Source organism: Castanea sativa, chromosome 5 (assembly GCF_040712315.1).
Source record: "Castanea sativa cultivar Marrone di Chiusa Pesio chromosome 5, ASM4071231v1".
NCBI lineage: Eukaryota > Viridiplantae > Streptophyta > Magnoliopsida > Fagales > Fagaceae > Castanea > Castanea sativa.
The window spans coordinates 22387964-22406470 of NC_134017.1; the positions used below are offsets into that span (position 1 = coordinate 22387964).

Genomic DNA, 18507 nt, shown 5'->3' on the forward strand with positions numbered 1-18507 from the left:
ACTATACAAGCCGCGCATTAAGAGAGGCAGAAGGACGATATCTGATGATGGAGAAACTAGCCTTTGCCTTGATTACGACTTCTAGGAAGCTGAGACATTATTTCCAAGCTTATATTATCAATGTCTTGACGGATCATCCCGTAAAGAAGGCAATGAACAAATTGGAAGCTGCAGGATGATTAATCTAGTGGGCGGTAGAACTTAGCGAGTTTGATGTCAGATACCTGCCAAGGAGCGCGATCAAGGCACAGGCGTTGGCTAATTTCATTGCGGAGTTCACTCTCAGCCAAGACAAGCTGAACAAAAACGAAGGAGATGAAAGGTGGGTTATCAATGTAGACAGATCGTCCACCTTATATGCAGGGGGGATTGGAGTAATACTCAAGTCCCTAGAGGGAGACAAACTGGAGTGCGCGGTCCGTCTATAGTACCAAACCACCAACAATGAAGCTGAGTATGAAACCCTACTTAAAAGGCTGGAATTGGCTAAGTCTTTAGGGGCGGAGTCAATAATAGTTAAAGGAGATTATCAGCTAGTGATCAATCAAATGAATGGAATGTGTGATGCTAAGGAAGATAGGATAAAGAAATATCTTAACAAAGTTAGGCGATTTGTCCAAAAATTTACGAAAGTGAGTTTCGTTCAACTCCTAAGGGAGGAAAACATGGAAGCGGATGCCTTGGCGAAAGCAGCTTTGAGGGGAGAAGTTATGGACGCATGCGACAGAATCCAGTACATGCCAAGCATATACCTCCCATATATACAGCAAATAGGAGGGGGAGAAAATTGGATGAATCCAATAGTAGTCTATCTTAAAGATGGAAGGCTTCCAAAAGACAAGGACGAGGCCAGGAAGCTGAGGGTCAGGGCAACTAAGTACGTTCTCATAAACGAAGTACTATACAAGCGAGACTTTTCTCAGCCCTACCTAAGGTGCCTAGCTCCGGACGAGTTAAACTATGTTTTGAGAGAAATTCATGAAGGAGCATGTGGAAATCACTCAGGAGCAAGATCGCTTGTCCATAAGGTCGTCCGTGCAGGCTACTACTAGCCTACAATCCAAGCAGATGCTAAGGCCTATGTCAAGGTATGTGACCAGTGTCAGCGTTATAGCAACGTCCCTAGGCAGCCGTTGGAGTACCAGACCCTAATGATGGCCCCATGGCCCTTCGCACAGTGGGGACTGGATATCCTGGGTCCTTTTCCCCTAGGAACGAGACAAATGAAATTTTTGGTAGTAGGGATTGACTACTTTAAAAAGTGGGTGGAGGCCGAACCTCTTGCAAAAATTACTCAGCAAAACGTTAAGAATTTTATTTGGAAATATATTATGTGTAGGTTTGGAGTACTTAGGGTACTAGTATCAGACAACGGACGACAGTTTGACAACACACCTTTCAAGGAATTTTGCGAACAGTTCGGAATCAAGAATCACTATTTCTCACCCTCCCACCCACAGGCAAATGGCCAAGCAGAAGTAGCGAACCGATCCCTGCTGAAAATCATCAAGACTCGGCTCGAGGGGCAAAGGGGATATGGCCAGACGAGTTACCAAGTGTTCTTTGGGCCTACAGGATGACTATGAGAACCCTAACAAGAGAAACTCCCTTCAAGCTAGCCTATGGAAGTGAAGCCGTCATACTAGCGAAAGTTCATATGGCTAACCATCGAGTGATGAAGTATCAGGAGATAGAAAATAAGGAACAACTTCGCCTTGACCTCGATCTCATTGACGAGGTAAGGATGGATGCGGAGCAAAGGATAGCAAGATACAAGAATCTTATGGCTAGGCAGCATGATGCCATGGTAAAACTCAGGCGTTTCAACGTCAAGAACCTCGTTCTTAAAAGGGTTTCCTTGGCAACCAGGAACCCAGCACATGGAAAATTAGGACCCAATTGGGAAGGACCCTATAGGTCAATCAACTGCAAAAGGCATGGGTCTTACTGCCTGGAAGCTCTGGACGGACGGAAGTTAGAGCATCCCTAGAATGTGGAGCACATAAGGAGGTATCATCAGTAATGAACGGGGACGAGGGGAAGCAAAGACGAGGTTACGGCTATGGACGAAGTTACAATTATGATCTACGCGTTCACTTATATTTACTGTTATGTTTTTATTACTACTATGGTGTGTATTAAGAATAAAAAGTACACTAGTTCTTAAACTTTTGCACCGTCTACAGACCAGTTTATGAAAGACAAGGTTATGTATTTTCTTAAGTATTTTAATAAGGCGCTAGCTTATACGCATGTGCCAAATTGGTGGACAATGTTCGTATAATAATATGGTTTGGATTTCTAATGTATTTAATGCATAAATCTAATTTCCATAATAATACCCACAAGAGGGGGCAAAAACCTAATATGAATGAAAATCTCTGGACGCAGGGATGTAACGTTCATAAGCTTTCCTCGAGACGAGGATAAAGCAAAGGAAAATAAGCTAAGGCATGCTCGTCCGAAAGTCAACGGACGAGAAAAGGGCATATAGTGAAACTTGTCCATGGACGAGCATATGGCCAAGACGCCCAGATGCTCTAGGACGGGGTAAACACCGCAAACGTCTAGACGAAAGACGAATGCCAACTATCTAGCCATGGACGAGGAAAAGGACGCATGATCAACGTTGTCATTTCTAAGACGGGTTATACTTAGAAAAATTAAAATGACTAACAAAGACGTCCATGCATAGGTGGGTTGTCCATAAGAGAAATGCATGGACGACCATACAACACTTAGAATACTCACTGTTTAAAAGCCAACAACATCTAATGGTGAAAACAGAGCATAAACTCGTCTAAACAATAAAATTCAATACTGGATAAAAGTATGCATTCATCAAAGTTTAAAACAAAGGTAGACAACTACCGTCCCAAAAACCCCTGCAAAAGGTGATTGTTAATAAACTCGTCCAGAAAACTCTGGACGAGATAATTGTATTCAAATACATCTTAAAAAGGTCCTAAACATAGTGAACCAAAGCAAAGACAAATAAAACAAACTTTGAATAATTAATCAACAATCTCATCTTTAGGCAAGAGGAGCATCAGCGTTGGGATCGTCCTGAGCTGGCTTTGTAAAGGCATTGTCCTCAATATTAACATCTTCTGAGCTCGTCTAGATGAGGGAACTTGAAGTAGCTCCACCAACGTTAAGTTTAATGAGGCTGAAGTCAATTTCAGGAAATTTCTCCACTGCTTCCATCCTGAAATCTTCAAACCCAGTTGCGTAGTTGGTGTCCAATAGATTAGTGAATTGTTTGGACGCCTGAAACTTTGCAACTGCGTCTCCCTTAGCCTTGGCAAGAAGGGCGCTTAGCTCGTCATTCTTCTTCTAGAGGAGTTCAAGAAGAGCGTCCTTCTCTTTGACGTCTGTCCTCAACTCCTTGACGTTGCTCATCAGCTTCTTTGCATCCTCCTTAGCCTTGGCAGCTACTTCAGTCCACCTTGTAGACTCGTCCTTTCCCTTTTTGATCGTCCTCTCCAACAAAATCCTCGTCTTATCCAATTCAGTTGCCTGCCTGGACGCGGCGATAAACTTAGACATAGCCTGCACAAATTAAAATTTTCATTATAATGGGCATATATACGAAACTGACAAGATAAGGCATATATATATAAAGGAGGGGGCATACCTTAAAATGGTCATGAACGCCAGAACGTTCAAAATCCTTTAGAGACATGTCATAGCACGCCATCACGTCTTTGTCAGTCACAACCTTCTCAAACCTTTCCCAAGCCAAGCCCTCGCTGGAAAGAAGGTTTTGAGGGGCTTGTTGAGAAGGCTGAGATGAGGAAGGAGGGTCAGCTTTGGATGAGATCTGCATGGATGGGGAATCCTTCGGTTCAGAGTCAACATCTAAAATTTGGATGGGACTCTTGGGGACGAGGAAAGGGTTGGATTGATCGTCCTGGGTTTGAGCCTTTTTACCCTTGGACGACCTATGCTTGACCCTCTTTTCCTTACGTCTGTTTGGGAGATTCCCCAAATCAACTCCAAGGGACAAACTCTTTCTTTTGTCCCCAGTACAAGGACAAGGCTGCTGAGACTCCTCAAGGATAGGACGAGGCTGAGACTCCCCGAGGGCAAAACGAGGTTGAGGCTGAACCTCTAGCCCCACAACCTCGTACATTATCTCCTTCCCTTTATTCTCTTTCATGGTGGCCATTCTTGCAGAGAAATTCGTTAGAATCACTCCTAGAAATGACAAGAAATCACTCAAAGTAAAAACTTACGTCTACGGATTGTACGCTCGTGGGCTGTGGCTTCAGGAGAAGGCTTAGGACCAAGTCCCCAAGTAGCGAGGCGTTGGAAGATGACCAAGGAGTAGAAGTCCCTTTCAGCGTGTAGACGAGTTTTCTGAACTCGTCCAAGGTGAAACTTACTCAAATGAGGTCGTCTGGCACCTACAAAAAAGAGGAAGGTGATTAGATGACCACAATACGAAATAGAACAAGAGGTGAAGGGACAGCCAGACATACCTTTAGGATGAAGGTTCCCTAATTCTCCTGTGTAGGGAGGGAATGAATCTCTGTCAACCTCGATAGGGCGCCCAGCCCAAAAGCCAGAGACGAAGAAGAACTCCGTCTTCCATTTCCTATCTGAGGTGACTAAGAATTTTATCAGCTTATAATCTCTCCCTCTGGCTGTAAGCTGGTAAAAGCCAAGGGATTGGTTAATCTTGGAGGGCTTATAACGGTAGAGGAACTCGTCCATAGTAAGAGGACGATCCCCCTCAAACACCTCCCTCCATAAAACTTGCATAGCGACTATTAGCCTCCATACATTAGGGTTGAACTAACAAATACCTAAGTCTAACCTAGAAAGCAACTCCCTAGCAAAGGCATTGAGGGGCAACCTCAAATCCCCCAAAAGGTAAGCCTCATAAATGCCAACACCAAAACGGGGCTGCCAACACCACTCATCACGCGCAGGTACTCAAGGATTTAAACTTTCAGGGATTTGGTACCAAGACTTAAGGAGGCCTAACTTTCTCTCGTTTGTCTTGAAGGCAACCCCAACAGTACAACTATAGACCACTTCTTCCACGTCTTAAGCAGAAGAAGAGGGGGCATTTGTGCCAGCTCTAGACCCAGACTCAGTCCTCGTCCTAAGACTTTCCTGAAATTCCTCTAAGGGAATCCTAGGAACACCTGACGTATACTCGTCCGTGGTGTTTCCCTCACTACTGCTATTGCTATCACCACTAGTACTATCACTAGACCTACTAAAACTACTAGGGTCATGATACTCGTCTATAGCTTTGTCAACAATATTGCTAGACGAGGAAAGATCTGTAGACATTTTTTGAGTAAGCTTAAAACTCGAGGACGTGGATGTAGAAAATACCTGAGTCTAAACGAAGGGGAACTACAAACGCAGGAAACTTCTAGATGAGGCGCTTAGACGAGGATGTCCAAATAGAAAATTTAAAAAAGTGCAGAGGGTATGAGATAAAATCCACTATTTATAGGCGTTGAAAAATGGTGTCTCGAATTACGTGACCAATCAAGACACGCCACTTGGTGTTTCCCTCGGGAAATTAAATTGACATGAAAAATTGCCAATGAAGCTACAACATGTGGCACACATACAGCTTACACAAAGACACACGTCCAAAAAATGACATTGTTTTATATGCTTCCTAGACGACCCATAGACAAGGGGGCAACTGATGGGGGATAAACTCTAATAATCGTCCATGGAGGTCGTCCAGGGTAAGACCAAGCAATCGAAGGCTGTAAGAACCTCGTCCATGAAGCTCGTCCATGCAAGAAGATGTTTGGATGAGGTTTTGCATGGTCAAGTTTCACAAGAACCCCGTCATGTCGTCCAGGGTCATCATGAACCTCGTCCATGGAAAGGGTTGTCCATAAAGGAAGGACATCCCTAAGATGCGAGATACACTCGGCTGGAAGTCCTCAGGACGAGGATCCATGGAAGAACCCTGGACACTTAAGAAAATTCCTGAGCGTGTAGTACAACTCCTTATTACACGCATAACTTCCAACAACAGTTAGGTTAGAAATATGAAACTCCCAAGCAGTTGTGGAAGTTATCTTTGAATTCTTACACATCCTCAAATCAAGGGGAGGTTACAAGTTTGATAAATGTTCTTAGAACACTATATAAACATTCATTTAGACAAAACAAAGGTACGTTTTACATTTTTCCAAAAAAGTTAAAACTCCAGAATTATAGAGAGAAAACTAACTTTGTCATCGGAGGGTTCTTGGCCGGAAACCCCGGTCACCTTTAATTGTTCTTTCTTTTTCAGACCATCAAGACAGCAAGTAGTCATTTCAAGTCAGAAGCGTTCAGCTTACTGATTTTCTTCGCATCATCAAAAAGTATATATGTGTGTATACACTTTAAAAGAGAAATGCTATTTTTTGATTGAGAGAGAGAGAGAGAGAGAGAGAGAGAAATGTGTACTACAAATATTACCAAAAAAGCATAGATGCGATACTAATCAATTAATTATGAAACTGTATCCTTTAAATTTAAACTCCAAACAAGCTGATGCCAAACATGTTCTTACAACTCTAAATTTGGTGGAGCAATAGTTTTCAAATTCCCAAAGATTTTTCTGTATAAAAAAAAAATCAATCCAAAGAGAGAATAAAATTTTGATAATATATATCATTACATACCTTTGGTGTGATGATCACTTCACAAGTATAAGTGTTTGTGGAGTGTGAGAGGTAAGGGCTAGGGTTCAAATCTTCAGGAGAGAATTTTACACACATATACAATTAGATTAGGTTAAAGTAGAATTTATATTTAGTATAAAAAAATTTTAATAATATATTTATATTGATTTTAATATTCACTAGGTAAAATGAGAAACTCACTATGTATATGACTATTTCCTGTGTGTATAGCTAAAAACAAAGTATGATCTAGCTAAAAACAAAGAGACAAAGCACGTGGAGGAGCTCATTAGCAACCAGATTTATTTATTTGAGAAGATCACAACAACATTTTCTAAAAAATTGACCTATAAAAGAAAAAAATGAATATATAATAAAACCGTGGACGGCAGGATTCGAACCTACGCGGGGAAACCCCACATGATTTCTAGTCATGCCCAATAACCACTCTGGCACGTCCACCTTGACGGCCCTCGAAACAAAAAATATTATTTAACAGATCTAGTAATTGTGTCTTATTGTAAAAAAAAATTACAAATGGGTGTCAATCACTAATTACACCAAAGTGATTGGCTTTTAGCAAAAAAGAAAACACCTAAGAGGTGGCACTAGAAAAGGAAGTGAAAAGAGTCAAAAAAACGAAAGCTGAGCCTGAGAGCAAACGTGCAAGACCATATTCTGTACGGACTCAAGAGTAAGAACCCACAGTTATTCCCAGGCAAACAGCCCAGAAGAGTTAGTTTTTTTTTTTTTCATTACTCTCAACTTTTACCATTTTTTTGTTACACTCATAAGTATTTGCATGACATGTTCTTTTGGAACCCAATTTGGTCCCTTAGGTCCTTGATTTTTTTTTTCTTTTCTGGGGTACAATCTGATAACATTGCCTATAGCTTTATTTGTTTCTGAACATAGATAGAATCATGGGTATGTATTGTATAAAATAAAATTGACATTTCGTGTTTTTTTTTTTTTTTGGTTGATAAATTTTGATGTAAATTACCTTTTGATATGGTTCTTGTTGGGCTTTTACAAAAATGAATTGTTAGCAGTTAGTTTTAACTAGGATTGTAACAGTTTGTTAGTTATTTGTGCAGGTTGTAGCAACTCTCACTTGCTCAGGTTTCTGGTATATTGTGTGTAATTGGGGGTCTGGGACTGTGCCTGCGTGTTTCTATTGTCATCTTCAGTGTAGTTTTTGATTGGAATAGTTTGAGATATTTTAGTGGTCTTTGATATGTCTGATACAAAGAAAAGTTTGGGAAGTGGTGGTAATAAGGGTGGGAAGAGAAATCTTCCTTCGTGGATGAGTTCAAGAGAGAATGATAGTAAATCTAGTGGAAATGGGGATAGTGAGGTTGAAGAATGTAATGAAGGTGAGAAGCCTAAGGAAGTGAAAGGGCGCGGTAGTAAAGGAGGTAAGGGCAGTACACCTTCTAAGGAAAGCGCCAAAAATGATTCTGTGTCGAGTTTGCCAGCCATGAACTTCTCCAAACTCTTGGTAATTGATTGATATAAAATGGGATTTGTCGATTTTTGTGGTTTAGTGTGTTGTTTGGTGTGTCAGGATTGAGCCAATGTGAGACCCTTTTGTTTGGGCAGGAAGGGGTAGTGTTTGTGTTGTCGGGATTTGTTAATCCTGAGCGCAGCAATTTGCGATCACAAGCACTGGAAATGGGAGCAGAATACCAGCCTGACTGGAACCCGGATTGCACTCTCTTGGTTTGTGCATTTCCCAACACGCCAAAGTTTCGACAAGTTGAGGCAGATTGTGGGACCATTGTTTCCAAGGTAACTCTCTTTCTCTTTTTATAAATTTTTTGAGAATCGTTGAAAGTGAGATGGAACTCCGTATAATTATTCGATATTGTCAAAAATTGAGTGCAAGCATTGGTCTGTAGGAGACTCTATGACGCATCATGCTCTAGTTAATTCATGAATTATCTATTGCTTTATATTTATAAGCACTCTGTGATGGTCTAAGCCTCCTTACTTCTTGTTTCAACTTGACGAAGCATTGCAATATGCTTTTGGGATGCCTTGTTTTCCTTGCCTATTTTCAGATTTTCTTGAAATCAATTTTCCAATTTTTGTTACTGTTTGGTTGGTTCATTCCTCTCTTGGGGTTGAGATTTTCAGTTGCTTTCTAAACGCTATTTTTTGATGATTTTTCATCTGGCCCATGATGGAGTTAATTGGGATTCCATATTTTTTTCACACCAATCATGATGATGCATTATTATTAGAGCTAGTTCCTCTTGATCTTTTTTATGAGGTTTCTTTGATAATGCCTTTGTATCTTTTGCAGTAAATGTCATTTTTCATATGAGTTTTTTACTTTCTTTGTACTGTCCATTTAAATCACCCCTGAAAATTTTCTCCTATTAAGCTCATCTACCATTATATGGTTGCCTTGTCTTGGATTGTCAACATAATGACATCTAATGCATGTGGCATGCTCTGTTGTCCCTTTTTGTAATCCTTGATTATGATTTTGAAAGCTTGAGATCACTTTTGTTTTTATTGTGGATGGTTTTGTTTGTGTCTATTTTCATTTGGCTTTAAAGGTAACCCTTGTTCTTTCCATGAGTATGTTTTTCCCATTCCCACTGAAATGTACATCAATTTACAATGAGTAAAAAGTTTCTTCTGGGGTTCTTAAAGAAGTAAATAGTTGAGGAGCACAGAACAACTTCCTAGGGAAAACAAAAAACAAAAAACCGCCAAACAAGGAAAAGATAAAAGATAAGAATATACAAATGGGAGGGAATGATTACATATAAGTGATGGATATCTTTGCCATTGACTAGGAGGCTTAGTTATTTGCCTTTCAGGTTGGATATTGCCTTGAGTACAGAGGTCTTTGATTAATAAGCTATATACCATTTAATGACTGGGGTACACTGCATATGGGCATCTTAGTCTCATTGAATTGGAGCAATCTTTTTGTAGTTTTATCATGCTCAACTTTGTTGCTGCTGCATTTATTAAATCAATTTATGCACTGATAAGCTGATGATACCTAGCTTGTTTGCATAGGAGTGGATATCTGACTGTTATGCCCAGAAGAAGCTCGTTGACATTGAAAGTTTCCTCATGCATGCTGGAAAACCATGGCGGAGAAGCAATATTTCCAATCAAAGCCAAGGTAATATTATTTGCTTACAATTCATCTGATGGGTGATGTGTGTCTTCTTTTTCATTCTATCCATTTTCCATTATTTTTTCAACATAATGCTCAAATCTCTTACTCTTGCCTTTTCCCCACTGCCCAGCTCCCTAAAAAAAAGGAACTTTCCACTTTTTAGCACGCTTTCATAAATTTTGGAGTTGACAGTTGATTGATCCATGTATACATATTACTGTGTAAGAACTGCAGGAATATCAGATATTGTTATACACCTAGTTGGATTTTCCATAGATGGATCTGTTTTTTGATAGGTAAATAAGAAAACTTTATTAAAGAATAAGACCCCCAGTACACAAGTAGCATGCTGGAGATACAGAAAGTTACATATTATGAAGTACAAGAATCTAAAAAATCTACGAAGTTAGAGCTCAAGTGTCCTGGGGTTCTGAAAATCCATTCAAACAAAGAATGCAATACAAGCATCTTAAGCTCCGTCATTGATTGTTCCAAACTTTCAAAAGCATGGCTGCTCTGCTCACGCCAAATGGCCCACATGAGACACAAAGGAATTGTCTTCCAACTATTACTGCTTTGAAACTTGCCAAACCATCCCGTCCAACACACCACCAAATCCACCACCCACTGAGGCACAACCTAATGCACCCCAAATAAACTCAAAACCAAAGACCATAACTCTCTACTATACTCACAATGCCGCAACAGTTGATCAACACTCTCGCCACTCTCTTTGCACAAGAAACACCAATTAACCACTGCAAGCCTATGCTTACAAAGATAATCTAGAGTAAGGTTTTTGCCTCATAGATGGATCCTTTAAATTGAGAAATTTGAATGTTACTCCAAATTACAGCTAGAGAGCGATATGTAGGTATCAAAAAGATAATGCAGATTGCTTTTCTGGATTTTATTAGCTTCAATTTCTTTGGGGTTTCTTAGGTCTGTGATCTATTTATTATCTGCATTTGAATTGGGGCTAAGCTTTTAATGATTGGATTTTTATTCACGTTTAAAGAATTATGTGGTGTTTCATTCAAATAAAAGATTTGTATTGTTCTTGAAGCAAATATGGTGCTTTATTTCCTGAAGAATAACAAGTATACCAGCTGTTGTAATTTAACACTGAAATGAGATGCCAGTTTAATTCATACATAGCATGTGGTTATAGCAGATCTTTTGGTCTTTAGTTTTTTCATTCTTTAGTCTGCATAGTTAGTTTATGTTCTGAATTATAAAGCTTATTTTGCAGATAAAATAGTATCACCACCTGGAAAATCCGAGAAGCAAGTTGAAAGAGGATCACACTCAAAGCCAACTGCCCCTGCTTCCTCGGAGGTTTGTTCTTATTCACTGCTCACTTGAGTAAATTGTTGTTGCCTATGCCTATCATTAATACAGGGTTTATACTGATTCTGTTCACTTTTGCATATATTTTTATATTAACCCATGTTGCTGTGTATTAAGCAGTGTCTAGCTTCTAATACTGCCAAAGAGTGCTTTTCCCCTTCTAAAGTGAAAAGGTGGGCTGTCGATGATTTGAGTAAAACCATCACGTGGCTAGAGAGTCAAGATGAGAAGGTACAAGGCCTTTGTTGCTGTTATTGTTATTATTATAAATTTGAAAAAAAAAAAACCCTACCCATTGACATGTTTATTTTAATATTGCTGTATCTAGAATGCTCTGATGTTAAATGATTAAGCCGAACTTGTTGATTTTCATTCTTGGTTTAACAATCTGAATCCTATTTTTGACTTTTTGACTTAGCTTCCAGTTTTTGTTTAAGTGTCTTTTACTTCTTTAACCTCCACTTTTCCCCAATGTTTTTAATATGTTGTAATTATTATATATAACTTTATATTTTATTACCATAGTAACATAGTCAGAATACCTTAAAATGGTGTAGTTCTTAAAACAAATAAAAATTTCCTGAGTTTAAACCAAACATTTGACTTTGTAGCTATTAGCAGTACTTTTTGGATTTGGAAATCATTTCTTCCTATTATCATTTGCATTAGAGGGCTGAAAGGTGTGTGGTCCCATATCTTGCCCACTTAATTGTTTACTTTCTTGCAATATGTTTTCAATAAATTTTAAATTGGTCTTAATTTTCCTTAACAACAGCCAGAGCCTAGCGAGATAAGGAAAATAGCTGCTGAAGGGATCTTAACTTGTCTACAAGATGCCATAGATTCTCTTGAACAAAAGCAGGTAACTGTTCTTATAGAAATGTATTTTGACCTTTAAATAGCATAGGTGGTTTTGTTTGATTTGGATTTTGATATCTTCCTGAAGAAAATACTTGGCACACTTTATTTCCATGTTTACTTGTCAAAAAAATAAAAATAAAGAACTTGGCACACAACCAAGTAGGGGCTTCTAACTGCAATTAAACCGAATTGATTGATTAGTACCAGTGATCTCACTTTCTCCAAGAAGACGAGGAAAAGGATTGATCTTTTAATTTATAGACTCTTTTACTATGGATGAAAATTGTCATTATTAATATATGTGCTCATGACAGAGCATGCAAGGAGAGGTATTCTGCAATTACTTCACATGGTTGATCTTTTTTCTTTTTAAATCATTTATGTTTAGTAACAGATTTATATATGTTAAGGGTTTTATCTATAAAATAAAAAAAATAAAAATAAAAAACAATGTAGGAAAGACAGTTCAATGTATAAAGCGAACAACCCCTATGCTCAAAGAGAAACATCAACTAAGTGGAAATTAAATTCTCATGGTAAAAAATACTCTTTATGTACATACGCAAATATTCAAGGAATATTTCTTCATTACCAATATTTGTGAGCTTTTTATGTCAGGGATGAAACTTTTTTTCTGACCTCTAGTTCATTCTTATTACTTAAGCCATAGGCATCTTCATTCTGTTATATACGTGTGCGAGTGGTTCTCTGACTCCTGATGGCAGACACCATAGCAGTCCAAGCCAGTATCTTACTATTGCCACTATAAATATGTCCTTTGTCATTAAGAATCCAGTTCCTCTCACTATCCCAAGCCCCCTCCATCCTTCTCTTGAAACATTTCTGCAGAAATACCCCCATATTCCATTTGTAAATTGGCAGTCAGAAAAAATAAATTTCTCAGGTTTGCAGGTGGACCCTCATAAAACTCAACACACTTCACTAGTAATCCTGTATTACTACATTTTTTGTACTCAATCAGCTATTACATCATTGATATTTCGTTGATCCTTGGCTTCATTTAGGCTGTTACAACATCTATGGATGGTTTCCCCACAATCCTTTTCAATATTTTCAGAGGTTAATTTACTTTTTTTTTAACTATATTTTCAGAGGTTACTTTTAACTATACTAACAGGATAGTTCATAATCAAGTACCATGAAAAAAAAAATGCAAGATTCCTGAGTCACTTCTGATTGCTGAAGAATTTCAACTCAGATGTGTACCTAGCAATTCATCAAAAACAAAAGATGTGTAGCTAGCAGTGGTTTACATACCTCCTAGAATACAAATCCCCTAAAGAAAACGGAAAATACAAAAATGAAGAATGCCTTCTTATAATGAATATGTTCTCAGCTGCATTTATGTGGATTGCCATTCTGGGGACACACTGGAAGTTCAACCTTTGTAGTTTGTACCTCTTCTTTGACAATACCTTACCATTTTTGCTAGTGAAAAGATAAGGATACTCTTCCTCTATGTGTTAACATCATTCTTAAACTTATATTTTGTTATGCCTGATTTTTAGGATATTCAGCAAGCAACCGAGCAGTGGAACTTTGTCCCTCGTGTGGTTGAGGAGCTGGCAAAGCTTGAGGGCACTGGAAATGATTTAGCCTCAAACTCGAAGGAGGATCTTTGCAAACAGGCGAAGGCTTGTAAACGAATATATGAGCAGGAACTTAAAAATATGGATGATAATCCTTCAACCAAGAAGAAAAAGCCAAAAACTGATGAAAAGAATCTCAGAACCAATGGCAAGAACATGGATGTAACAGGATACGATAGTGATGAAACAATAGAGATGACAGAAGAGGAAATAGACATTGCCTTCAAAACCGTGGCATCGAAGATTTGTCAATGATGAGCTTATCTTTGTGTTGATGATAAAAGGTGATAATTTTGCTTTGGCAGTACTAACATTGGATAATGACATTTTGTTTTCTTCTTGTGTAAAGTTTCCAAGCAAAGTCAAGGAATCTCTTTCTCGCACTTTTTGTTTACACATAGTCATTTAGAAAACTATATGCACATGTATACTCAGAGAGAAAGTGACGCCCATAAAGACCACCATCCTAGAAACTCTCCCTTTTAATAATCATTCAACACGTTTAGGATATTCACCTTTCATTTCAATGTCCACTTTCATAATGGGTTGGGGAAAGTATATGTAACAAGGAGATAGACATGCACTGACGAAATACAGAGATAGCATCTCTCACCACGTGCCATAATCCATGTGATTGTAGACTTGTAGTGTCTATAAGTGATGCTTTTATATCGAAAGGCAATGAGATATTGTGGGTTTCATTTAAGTCAATAGGGAACAAAATTTGTTCTTAATTAAGAGACTTGGGGATTCGGTCTTCACCTACGTTTAAAACAAATTGGTTTCAACAATGTTATGGCAAGAAAGAAAGTAGTAAGATATTGACACTATGGCCAAACCTAAGCCTAGTGCTAGCTTGGCATATTTTTATGGTTTATTTTGGTTACATATATGTTTTACATCTTTTAAGGTTTTTTATTTAAAAGTTTTCAAAAATAAAATAAAATCCATCCGTAGAAATAAATTCATCCAACAAACACATTCTTGGTAGACTCCCATCTCAGCAATGGCCTCAGTGGGTTATTTTAACATTATGAATAAATTACTCAAATTTACATCAAATTTCACAATTTAGTGAAGTGTTTAATTGTTAGTATTGGACACTTTTACCCACTACTTTTTATATGGAACTACTACTTTTTTGCCTTTTTATTTTTTATTTTTTATTTTTTTTATTTTTTTTATTTTTTTTGGTTGCCCACAGTGTATCCTCAAGGCTTTCAACCAGAGACTAATCACTGTTCGTGCCGGGAGAGCCCTACGAAGGGGTAAAGCACTGGCCCAGGAAATTCTTTTCAAAGTGCAGGTAGCAAGACTCGAACTAGGGAGCACACCCAGTCGAGCCCAGTACAAGCACTTTGAGACTGAGAGCTCTACCAACTCAGCCAACCCCCTGGGTTGCCTTTTTATTTTTGCCGCTTACAATCAATCACTTTAATAAGTTGTAAAATTGGGAATGTCCATGGTACTATTGTAACATTATTTTTGTTTAGGGAGGAGGGGATTTGGCATTGTAGGAGGAGGAGGCCTACAATTCAGTACACTATTTTTTGCTGGAGGGGGAGGTTGTTAAAGAGAAAACTATTACTTTTATCTTCATTTTGTGCCTAAATATTCGATTGAGATAGAGTTTATTTTCACTGATTTTTTAGGTTTTAAAAAAATTAAGCTAGGCAAATATACAATTGTACTTAGAATAAGTAAAATTTTAAAAAATTGTATATAAACTAAATAGGTTGAATAAATTGAAATACAATCTGACAAATAAACCTTGAAGCATGATTGTCAAAATCACGATCTAGATCGTAGGATCGTATGATTTTACGATCCCACCTCACCAAAATGTTTAGGATCGCACTAGGATTAGTAAAAATAGTAGGACCATATGTAGGATCGTATAGAACGGTAGAATCATATGGGATTCTACCAATTTTACTGATCCTACCAAAACATTAGTTTTTGGTTTTTTCTTTTTTATGGGATAAATTTTTGGTTTTGATGAAGCTTTAAGGGTTTATATTTTTCTATGTTGTGATGGTATGGCTTTTTATATTTTATTTTTTTATATATATAAATATGTTAACCTAAGCAAATATTTTCTAGTTTCTAGTTTACTTGTAATCAAAATGAAAGAATGCTTCATCATTTCTAAATGAAGAATTTTATTGGCTTTGCTACCTTTTAAGCTATAGTATTGTTAAATTTGTTTGTTCAATATACTAATTTGTGTTCTAATATCACTAAAATGATTTTCTTATATGTAATTAGTATGCTTGTATTTGTATATTGATTGATTCATTTTTATATACTAATTTGTATATTGATTGTTGCTGAGTGGTATATAACTTGAATAGTTGAGTGTGAAGTTATATCTTGATCTCTTTTGTAGCTCTAGTATACAAATATACAATGTTTACATAGGTGATGAACTGGATGATGATGATTAGGACGATGGTTATGAGAACCTTAGAATGGAAAAAATTTAATGTTCACTTCACCTTAATATTCATCTTGCTTTTAGATTTCATATTTTAGCCAAATAGTTTTGATAACTTATTTTGAATTTTAAACTTGGAACTTGAAAAATATTTCCTTATGGTTTGATAAATATTTTGGTATTTGGTTGCTGATTAAACATTTATTGAACTTTTAGATACATCGAATCAAAACTTAAATATATTTGTTTCGTTGGTATAGACATAGCAATATATAACATGCAAATTGCATCATATGATACAAATTTTTGTTTTTTTATGGATAAAATCACAATTTGCGTGATTATTTAACATACAAAATCATTGTCAACGTGTATTTTGAATATATTTGTTTCATTAGTATAGACATAGTGATGTATGACATGCAAATTGCATCATATGATGCAAATCTTTGTTTTTTTATGGATTAAATCACAATTTGCGTGATTATTCAATATATAAAATTATTGTCAATGTGTTTTTTGCTTTCAATCTGAAAATATGTAAGATCTTACAATCCATGATTCGATCCTACGATCTACAATCTCGCCTATCTTCCATAATCTTACGTAAGATCCTGATTTTGATAACATTAACTTAAAGAGACTTGTGTAGCATGCAAAAGTTTTCATTACTTATAGTTAAAGCTTTATAAAGCTATATTGTAATGATTTGAAACTTTTAGGATAACAATTTATGTGATAAATATTTTAGAATTTAGTTTGAAATTGGTGCAAAATTAAGGATCTATTATGTAGCTGCCTCCAATTTTTTATTTTATTTTATTTTATTTTAACATTACATATATAATTGCTAGGTGGAAGGAGAGGTTGTTGAGAGAAAACTATAAAATTTCACTTTTATCTTCACCTAGTGCCTACGGGGTTGTTTGGATTTTCAGTTTCCATCACTTATAACTCAAAACTGGTGGGTACCATAATTGAGTAGTGTGTTTGGATGTGTTTCCAGTTTTTGTTTCCATCACTCAATTCTTTGATTTTTGAGTGATGAGTTATAGAAACTGAAAACACATTTAGGTGTTTTCAAGTTATGAAAATAGAGTTATAATGGCATTTTTATAAATATACACATATCTGAGGGGCCCATGGTCAGGCAATGGTCACGTCCAGGCGCTACTTTTGACAAACACCAACAACTCCTTTAGTAAACACAACTTGATCAGTTTCACACCACAACTCCAAAACCCAAAACTCCATCCAACCTCATACCTCCTCACTCACACATTTATTGTATAAGTGTTTCTTCTTTGGAATGTTTTTTTATAATGGATCAGAAGTATAGCATATCAAGTTAGACCCACTTCAATTTAATCAACATGAACTAGAAATTTAAGATCAAAATCCATAAACAAGGCTTAAGGAAATCCAAAATCCAAAATTCATACAAATCACTATGGAAAGAAAGAAAAAGGAAATGAGTGACAGATCAACCATGATCACAGATTTGCGCCACCACGACACGTCATAGGAGATCTTGCAGCGCTGGGTGACAATGCCCACGAGGTAGGCGGGGCTGGGTGACGGTGGACATCGGCGACGGTGGGTGATGGTGGAGATCGACACCGCAGGTCCAAACTGTGATTTCTGTTGCTGGGTTCGTGGAGGGGTTTGGGAGAATAACATGAAAAAACGAAGAGAAAAGCAGAGAAAAACGAAGGGGAAAGGCCAAGAAAGATGAGAGGCAAGGGAAAAAGAAAAAAAGGAAAGAGAAAAGTCTTATGACATTGGGTCAGTGTGTGGGTCTTAGTTTTTTTAGCTTTTTTGGTTGAAAACATAACTAAGTGATGGGTACCAAATGTGTGGTGTATAGGAAATTGGGGTATTTTAAGTAATGAGTGATGGTTTTTTTAAAATCAAACAGCCCCTAAAGATTCATTTGAGAGAGTTTATTTTCATTTGCTCTTGCACCTAATTATTCCCTCAAGTTTGGGTAGCTTTCTCGTCCCAGATGCATCACAGATAATTACAACAAGAAATCTCTTGAAGATAACCCCTAGATGTTTTTTTTTTAATTTATAAAAATGTCGCAACTTTATTAAGGCAAAGATAAAAGCAATACATCTTGCACTAGAGCATACTCAATCATATTGGGATTTTCCTTTATCAAATTGCATAACTAACAATATTTTTGGCATGCTGATCTAAGATGAGTGTTGGACGGTTGTCTTGCCTTTTGACATGGGGAAATTGTACATGTCTAAAATCCTGTAGTTTATGACATATCCCTTCAATAATAGTACTTATCATGGTTGGTGGCTCACTCACACCTTTCAGAACATCAACCACAATTTGGGAGTCACACTATAAGATCACCTCTTGTATACCCATGTCCCATGCAAAGAAAACTCTCTCTTCTAGAGCCTTAGCTTTGGCTTCCAGTGGTGCCAAAGG

The 18507-nt window shown here is 37.3% G+C and overlaps 1 protein-coding gene and 1 non-coding gene across 2 annotated transcripts; one reads left to right on the top strand and one right to left on the bottom strand.

Annotated features, from left to right (window-relative positions):
- Nucleotides 1-7036: 7036 nt before the first annotated feature.
- On the bottom strand, nt 7037-7118 carry TRNAS-AGA (transfer RNA serine (anticodon AGA)). The gene has a single exon. It is a non-coding gene; the product is annotated as a tRNA-Ser (tRNA).
- Nucleotides 7119-7229: 111 nt separating this feature from the next.
- Nucleotides 7230-14001, top strand: LOC142633811 (DNA-repair protein XRCC1). Its single transcript, XM_075808060.1, has 8 exons — nt 7230-7350; nt 7754-8157; nt 8259-8447; nt 9696-9804; nt 11054-11139; nt 11272-11382; nt 11927-12013; nt 13542-14001. The coding sequence occupies exons 2-8, from the start codon at nt 7894-7896 to the stop codon at nt 13875-13877; spliced, it is 1182 nt and encodes a 393-aa protein (XP_075664175.1). The 5' UTR covers nt 7230-7350; nt 7754-7893; the 3' UTR covers nt 13878-14001.
- The last annotated feature ends 4506 nt before the right edge of the window (nt 14002-18507 follow it).

Coding starts and splice junctions, on each gene's coding strand:
- LOC142633811 (XM_075808060.1), top strand. CDS start 7,894: ATGTCTGATACAAAGAAAAGTTTGGGAAGTGGTGGTAATAAGGGTGGG. Junction 9,805..11,053: donor TATTTCCAATCAAAGCCAAG/GTAATATTATTT, acceptor CTTATTTTGCAG/ATAAAATAGTATCACCACCT. Junction 11,383..11,926: donor TAGAGAGTCAAGATGAGAAG/GTACAAGGCCTT, acceptor CCTTAACAACAG/CCAGAGCCTAGCGAGATAAG.